General features: G+C 59.1%; 1 protein-coding gene across 3 annotated transcripts in view; it reads right to left on the bottom strand.

Annotated features, from left to right (window-relative positions):
* Window positions 1-1,510: 1,510 nt before the first annotated feature.
* Window positions 1,511-8,123, bottom strand: part of TMEM104 (transmembrane protein 104) — a 64,397-nt gene continuing 57,784 nt past the window's right edge. For all 3 annotated transcript variants that reach the window (XM_033182067.1, XM_033182068.1, XM_033182069.1), the window contains one exon: window positions 1,511-5,350. In XM_033182067.1, the coding sequence (XP_033037958.1) occupies window positions 4,590-5,350 (761 nt within the window). In that variant the 3' untranslated portion in view covers window positions 1,511-4,589. The remainder of the gene's footprint in view (window positions 5,351-8,123) is intronic.

Here is an 8,123-nt window from a genome sequence, read left to right as displayed (position 1 = left end):
GTGGAGCAAGCAGGCTTTCATTCTTCTATCCGCTCCACAAACAGTGGAACTATTGATTCTGTCAGACCCTTTTCTAACAACTGAGGATATAAAGGCCAAGCCCTGGCTGTCCTGACAAGTTGCGTGGAGGCAGACCAGAGGCTAATTCCACGTGACAGAGAGGAAGCCCGAGGGGCGGTGCTGGCTGTCTCTGCCAGTGCCCTCCCCCATAGCTCCTTGCTGGTTCCCAGGAAGCCAGATGGCCTCTTTAGTCTCTGAAGACCCATTGCTTGGGTTGGGGCCGTAAGAACTGGACTTTTTTGGGGGGTTAGTTTTAGGGGTGAAGGCAGCTGAAATGGTAGGGTGGGACACACCTCCATTCTTGGTGGGAGAGTACCCCAAGAGTAGGTGGCCCTGTCCATTACAATTTCATGCTCTCTACCCTATGGGTTTTCATGGGCTGGATCCAGGTTCAGGACAGCAGGCCGGGAGTTTGTCTAGGTGAGTGTTGGAGGCCAGCACTCTGGAAGGGAGCTTGACTTTGGTCGCAGCCACTAGTGGTGCAAGGGTTAACTGTTGGCCACCAGCCCCTGGAACCGAGCCCCTCCTCCTCCCGGAGTCAGGGTCTGCCTTCGGGCCTGGGAGGGAGGCTGTGGCAGGTGAGGTAGCCCGGAGGAGCTGTGAGATCAGGGCTGCTCCGCTCTCTGCCCAAGATCATTAATAACCAAGAACTGGAAAGATCATTAAGAGCTGAGCCTCCAATGTGGAACTCAGCCTGCTGCTGGCTCTGAGGGCCGCTCCTGCTCCTGGGCCAGGCGCTGGCTGCCTTGTTCCTTCTCTAGGAATATATCTGGGGGCGGGGGCAGGAGGCCATGAATCCTGGGGGACAGGTAGCAGGAAGGATGCATCCTGAGTTCAGAACTAGCTTGGCCTGGCTTCCTGCACCACCGAAGGAAGGGAAGAAAGCGTGGCAGGGGAGAGGAGAGATAAGTAAGGCCACAGATGTGAAAGCGTCATAAACAAGGGCCTGGCAACCCATATGCTCAAATACCACTTTTTTTCTTTGGGTGAGATACAGAGAGAGGCCCTTGTGGCTGGCCTCAGAGCAGGAAAATCTTACTAACTGGGGTCCCTTCTGTTGCTGCTGTAGCTGTTTTTCCTTGTGTCTAGCTGAGTGGCTTGTAGTCCAAGCCAGCTTTTTGCAGGGAGCCAGGTGTGTGGAAGGGAGGACGGCAGAGCTTGCAAAAAGGCAGGCTGATGTCTTCAGTCAGGACCCTCCAGCCTAGCCTGTCCTGCTCTTTGAAAGGGAAGGACTGTCCTCAAGTTTCCTAGGGGACTGGGGACCGAGAGACAACCCCTATCCCCAAAGCCCTCTAGACTCCAGATAATTCAGACCAATCTTCTGTTTCCGAATCGCAATCCGGTGACAACTCATTAGGAGGCTATGAAACCAAGTAGGTGTCAGGAGTCCTAAGGAGTCGGGGGTCCCTGGCTACAAGTAGTTAGTCTGGCGAGTGATGTGGGAAACAGGTGTCACTGAATAGCTTTATTAAGCATTTTGTGCTGGGCACTAAGCTCAGCACTTTAATCCCCACAACTGGCCAGTGACGTAGCTGCTGTTACCCCACTTTACAAATGAGGAAGGACAGACCACGGAGGCTCGCTGCCTGCAAATGGCAGGCCCAGCTGCCTGGTCCATGCAGAAAGTACCCAATGCCATGCCTGGCATATAATGACACACAGCGGAGGTTACCCCTCCAGTCTGCAATCAACACCATCGGCCCCAAGTGGAAGGGATCCCAAGCTCTCTCCAACTTTCCAGTGGCCCTTAACCATGGGTCACCCTTGCTTGGGAATATGGCCCCAGACAGGACGCTTCCACTTCCCCCGGGCCTGGCACTACCAGCCACTGCCCCTCCGCAGTGGCTTTCCAGGAGCGGGGCAGCAGCCCCTGTCCTCCCCACCACTCTGGCCTCTGCCTGTTGCCAAGGCTGCTCCTGGCCCCGTGGTGAGGATGGCTATGTGGCTAAGGGCCCATCATGGTGCCACTGCCCACCTCCACCACCCAGCAGTGCCTCCCAGTCTGTCACCTGCTATCCGCCCCATCTATAAGCCAGCAGCTGCTGCTCTAGCCTCAGGTGAGGAACAGCCAGGAGCTGCTGGCACGAGGCTCTGGGGCTCAGGTGGGTCTGGTGCTTCTGCGGGGAGGGAGGCAAAGAAAGTTTGCTACCACCTTGACCTGGTCTGCCCTGGGGCCATGTAGGGCCACGCAGGTGGCAGCTGTTGGGTAGAGGCTGCTGAGTTTAAGCTTTCCTCCACAGCGACACCTGCTCCGGGGCCAGGCTGGGCTGGCATCCTCTTCTCTCTCCCCACCACTGACCTCGGGGGCCCATCTGCAATATGGAAACCACAAGCTGAACTTGCCTACTTTGCCAAGTTGATGATGGCTGCAGTGAAATGTGCCTGATGCACGTGGAGAGCCAGCATCACCTGGGGCTGTCTTGCTGTTGGGTTTCTCTGCCCCTGGCCCCAAGCTCCATTGGCCGTCAGTGGCAGAAGCCTGGCATCGATGGAGAGGAAGGTGACCTCATCTGACTTACAGCAGGAGGACACGGAGGAGCAAAGCAGCTAGACAACGGCAGTGGTGAGGGTCCCCACTTGGCAGCAGTGATGTGGTCACTGTGGGCCAGTTCCCTCCAGGGCCAGGGCTGCCCCAGCTCAGAGGTGGAGGGGAACATGGTCACTGACTCCATGGCTGGGCGGTTCCAGACTGTCACATAAATTAACCTGGGCTTTATGAAGCTCATGAATTTGCGTCCAAGATTTGGTTTGGAGTCGGGGTGGCAGGATGATTTAATCAACTTTGTCTTTAAGCAAGAGGGAACATAATTGGAGAAGGGTAATTCCAGATGTTTTGAGTTTTCAGCCACAGGGGTGCAGCCAGGTCTTCCTTGATCTTGGCCTGACCACTGCAGGCCCCTGCTCTACCTATCCTGAGCGGTCTCCTGGGAGGAAGCCGCAATGGCAGATGGAGAAGGGGCATTTTTTTTCCCCATGGATGGAAAATGACACGTGGGGACAAGCTGTGAGAAGCTGTGAGAAGCGCCGAGGTGCGTCGGCAGAGAGAAAGCGGGCGGAGGCCAATTACACCGCACAGGCACTCTCCCAGGCTTCAGCTGCCAGGGCAGAGGTGGTGCAGCCTGTGGACTCCCCGCGTTCCCTGCAAATCCCACATCTCCCTGACCCTGTGACCCTTGGGCCCCAGGAGACCCTACATCGTCACTCTGTCAGAGGTCTGAAGACGCCGAGATACAGGGGATGGGCTGAGCAAGGCACTGAACTCAAAAGAGGGAGGGGCGGGGCCTGAGACCCACCCCAGAGAGGCGGCTCCAGGACAGGTGGGACCAGGCCCAGGGCTGGGGGCAAGCCAGTGAGGGTCAGGGGGACCCCCAGGTCCTGAAGCAGTAGAAGGCACGTTGAAAATACAGAGTTCATTCGAGTCACCTGTGTTTCCTAGGAGGCCAGCCCAGCAAGTGCATGCATGGCTGAGTGGGAGGTGGCTAGGGACCTGGCCTCCTTCCATGGGAATGGCAGCGGGGGCCCCATCCAACCCCACATTGCCCAAGGGACATAGCGTGAACACTGAGCACCCACACCCAGCCCCTAAGGGAGCTGCCTTTAGCGTTGGAATGGGAGCACGGGCAGCCTGACCACTGTCAGGGTGGGAACCTCAGAGCCCTCCCACTGCCATGTCACCGCCAAGCCGCTGAGGTGCCAGGTGGGGATAGCTGCCCTCTAGTAGGACCACCCGCACTGCGAGAGGCCCTGAGGGGGCCAACGGGGCAGCGAGGGCAGCAGACGGTCCCTTTCAGGGACAAGCTCCAGACTTTAGGCCCAGCTGGCAGGCGGCTGTGTCCCTACAGAAGGGACGCTCCATCCAGCCTGCTACTCCGGAGCTCGCGCCCACAGCGAGGGCCCTCGCAGCTCTATCTGGGGACTCTGGTACCAGTTAGCACTTCTTGTTCTTGTCATGGGGCCAGCCAGGCCCTCTCTGAGGTGGCGCCTAGCGCCTCCCAGGCCTGGTGGGAGGGTGGGCCCTGCTGTCACAGGCAGGCCTGGCTAGGATGCTTCCAGCCTGGGATTCACCTCTGAAGAGGCCGCAGTTGCTAGCGGAGGTTTCTTAGACAAGGACGCAGGACAGGGCTGGAGAGGGGAGGGGCGTGGGTCTGGGACAAAGGATGGCAGTGCCAGCACTGCATCTCCCACCGTGCAGGGAGGAGCCCGCCGTGGAGGTGGGGTGGGGGGTGAACATGTTGGAAGATGTAGGAGAGGGGTGTGATTCCAGTAATGAGTCCTAGAACTTGGGAGCAGCCATGTGTCACCCAGGCAGGAGGACCTGGTGGGAGAGCTGCCTGGGAGAGTGAGGACTGGTGCGGACTGGGTGGAAGGTGGGGTGGGGAGAAGACCCCCAGCTGGACAGGGGGTGTCCCCTAGAGCCGCAGTCCCACCTGCCCCATGAAGACCTGGGAGCAACTAAATCCGGGCTCTACGGGCGAGGGGTGGGGCTGGGGCCCCTATGCCTCCCGTCACTAGACCTGCCTGTCCTGCCATCAGAGCTTGGTCTCGCTGAGGACGATATTGGCCGTGACAAAGATGAAGCAGGAGAAAGCCCAGAGCAGCACGAAGCCCACCCAGAAGGTGTGGCGGAAAGGGGACCTGTGCTTGTTGCTGACCCCACAGCCAAAGGCCAGCTGGGTGTCCCTGCGGCAGTGGTACACCAGGAAGGCGGGGATGACGTACTGGATGCCGGTGCCCGCATAGGCCCCTGTGATACCCACCAGCGACTCCAGGTCGTGGGTGCAGAAGGCCACCAGCACGGGCGGCACCAGGGTGATGGTGGGAAACACGAGGCGGTCCACCACCCACGGGTACGTGCCGCCCTCGCGGTGGAAAAGCGTCTTCCAGTTGTTGCGCAGGGTCACAGCAATGATGGGGAAGTTGGTGCTGATGGTGAAGACAGGGAAGAGGCCCAGGAAGAAGCGCACAGCGGCCAGGCGCACGACGTCACAGCGTGCGAAGTTGAGGGTGTACATGTCCATGAGGCTGTCGCCGCGGAAGCAGAAGATGGCAGTGAAGGAAAGGAGGCCGTAGAAGGCCAGGATCAGCAGGTAGTCCAGGAACACCAGCCTTGTGAGGTGGCGCTTGGAGGAGACCGGGGTAATGAGGGACGGCAAGGAGTGCTGGCACATGAAGGAGTAGACGCACACCCCAAACAGGTTCCGGACCCCCGAGAAGTCGGCCAGGGGCGGGTGCCCCTCCCCTTGTCCACGCCCGATGCGGACCAGGGCCAGCACAATCATGACGGCGAAAGCTGGGAAACGAGAGAGGGGAGTCAGCCAGTGCAGACAGGCACAGCCCTACCCTGAGTTTCTGGTCTGGGGGGCGCCTTGCAGGGCCTATAGCCCCATGAAAAAGAGTCATTAAATGCACATTCAGGCAGCCCTATTCTTGGGTGGCTCAACAGTGGCTGCTCATCAGAGGAAGGTCCCGCAACCCTCTCTGTCCTGTTCTCCCCTCTCCCTGCTGAGCAAATCCCTCTCTGTCCTGTTCTCCCCTCTCCCTGCTGAGCAAGGGGCCTGGGTTGCAGTGGGGCCAAGGGCAGGGTGGTCCGGCTTTGCAGAGGCAGCAACTCTGTCTTCTTAGAGGAGGGCGAATCCTGGGGCAGGCACTGCCTGGCTCCTTCCTCGGCCCCCCAGGGCTCTCAGGGGCTCTGCCAGCTTCCTGGCAGGGAGCAGGCTGGGCCAGGACACAGGGTCACACTCTCTCCCTTGGTTTGAGAAATGTGAGGCTGGGGAGCTGGGGGGTAGACGCAGAAGGGCATGGAGTGTTTGGGAGGTGTCCTCCTGGGCTGAGGGCATCTGCTAGACACAGCTGAAGCCAACAGGCAGGAGTGCTGGGAGCCCTGGGCAGACAGGTAGGTACCTAGGGGCTGAGGGGAGGCAGGAAGGTGCCAGTGGTCATGCCAGGGCAGAAACAGCACCAAGGATCAAGGCTGCAGACTGCCCAGTCCTGGGCTGCTGACACCGAGGCTAGAGGCAGGTGGCATGTGGCTCTGTTTTCCTGGGCCTGGCAGCACAGCTAGGGCACAGGGGACTCTCTGTGGAAGTGGAAGGGGGCCCATGGCCCTATCTGTTCAGAGCAAACAGCTTGCATTGCTGATGGAGACCAGGCTGGCTTCACTTCGCAGCCTTTTATGGTGGCCCTCCTTCTGGGCTACCACTGGAGACAGGCTCACAGCATACCCTCCAGGCTGAGCTCCGCAGAGGCAGCCTGTGCGCCCCAGGCATAAGGGGCTGCGTTCCCAGCGCTCTGAGGAGATGGCACTCTTAGATCTTTCTGTCTCTGGCTTCTGCTCTCCGGGCTACCCAGAACCACGGTTAGCTACTCACACACGGAGACCACCGGTGTCCATGTCTGTTCTGAAGCTGACCAAGCCCTGCTCTCTCTGTTCAGAACACATCTGACAGCCTCTCTAGCCTGTGCCCTCACCCCTCAGGTGAAGCCCACCCGGACACGTGACATTTCTTGGTGAGCAGCACAGGCAAGTGTGAAGGGGCAGTGGCCAAACAGGCCAGATCGCAGCTCAGTGGCTCCTGTCTGGGGCCCCCGCAGAGCCCCAGGGCTCTTCCGCAGGTGGGAAGCTGGGGACCTCATGGTCCCCTTTGGGCCAGGCCCACTCCCTGACTCCTGGAAGGAAGAGGTGGCTCTGATGGGACCCACAGGAAACCAGGCAATGTCTTCCCACAATGACACTTGGGAGTGGGATGGAATCTTCATCTATTACTTTTAATCACAACTGCCGGCCGGACGCGGTGGCTCAAGCCTGTAATCCCAGCACTTTGGGAGGCCGAGACGGGCGGATCACGAGGTCAGGAGATCGAGACCATCCTGGCTAACACGGTGAAACCCCGTCTCTACTAAAAATACAAAAAAACTAGCCGGGCGAGGTGGCAGGCGCCTGTAGTCCCAGCTACTAGGGAGGCTGAGGCAGGAGAATGGCGTAAACCCAGGAGGCGGAGCTTGCAGTGAGCTGAGATCCGGCCACTGCACTCCAGTCCGGCGACAGAGCGAGACTCCTCCTCAAAAAAAAAAAAAAAAAAAAAAAAAAAATCACAACTGCCTGACACTGTCGGGGACAGGAGGGGAGGAAGGGAGCATTGAAACCGGCCTGAGAACATTGCCAGCAAAGAAGATGATTTGTTTCTGCCTCTCACCACCCGCTCCAGTCCCCGCCACTCCTGACTCTGAGGGCCTGGGGACTCCTCCCCCAGCATCACAAATCGTCCCAACGCTGGTCAGTCAAGGGGAAGCGGCGGCCTACTTCCTTCCAGTCTCAGTCCAGGGCGTTGCCTCCAGCTTTACCCAGTGGGGATGGATGGCACAGGACAGCTGTGGCACAGCCCAGGACCCCGAGCAATCTGCTCGCCCCAGAGATTTCTGAGGCTGGGTAGAGGGGGGTGTGCACAGCAGTGCTATGCGAGAGATGCACCCCACAGGAGGTGTGCCAGGGCAGGATGTGCGGGGGGGGGGTACCGGGGAGAGAGGAGACACGCTGGAGGTGGAGTCCCTGTGAGCCAGAAAGGGCTACAGAGCAGAGCTGAGCAGGATGGGGTGGGGGTACAGAGGCCAGACTGGGCCCAGGGGCACCTGGTGATTTGTTATTCAGGAGGCTGCAGCAGACTGTTTTGCCACCATAAGTGGGGCACGAGGGTCAGAGCAATGGGGGCAGCTGCTGTAGGGCAAGATTCAAATCCTGCACTGCCACTGCCATCTCGAGGCACCACCTTGAGACCTGGCACTTGGCCCTGGCCAAGGCTGGCATGAACTTAGAAAAAGTCAAGTGGAGAATTCCTCTAGCTGTCTGTCACTCGGCCCTGGGCCCTGGGTCTGGTGAGCAAGCAGGCAAGAAGGCAGGAAGAGGTCAGCTGTCTGGACGTGAGCATCCCTGCCACTGCTTCCTCCTGCCCTGAACACAGCTCATGCTTCTCTGCTCCTCTAACTCCCCAGCCTCACATCTCCAAAGAAGGGCAGCTCTCCTTACAGCCATGCCTGTGAGATTTCCTCATGGTAAATAAACCAATTTA

The sequence above is a fragment of the Trachypithecus francoisi genome, unplaced genomic scaffold, assembly GCF_009764315.1.
Source record: "Trachypithecus francoisi isolate TF-2019V2 unplaced genomic scaffold, Tfra_2.0 Lachesis_group20, whole genome shotgun sequence".
Lineage (NCBI taxonomy): Eukaryota > Metazoa > Chordata > Mammalia > Primates > Cercopithecidae > Trachypithecus > Trachypithecus francoisi.
The sequence above is the reverse complement of the archived record's forward strand: the minus strand, read 5'-3'. Positions and strand labels throughout refer to the sequence as shown.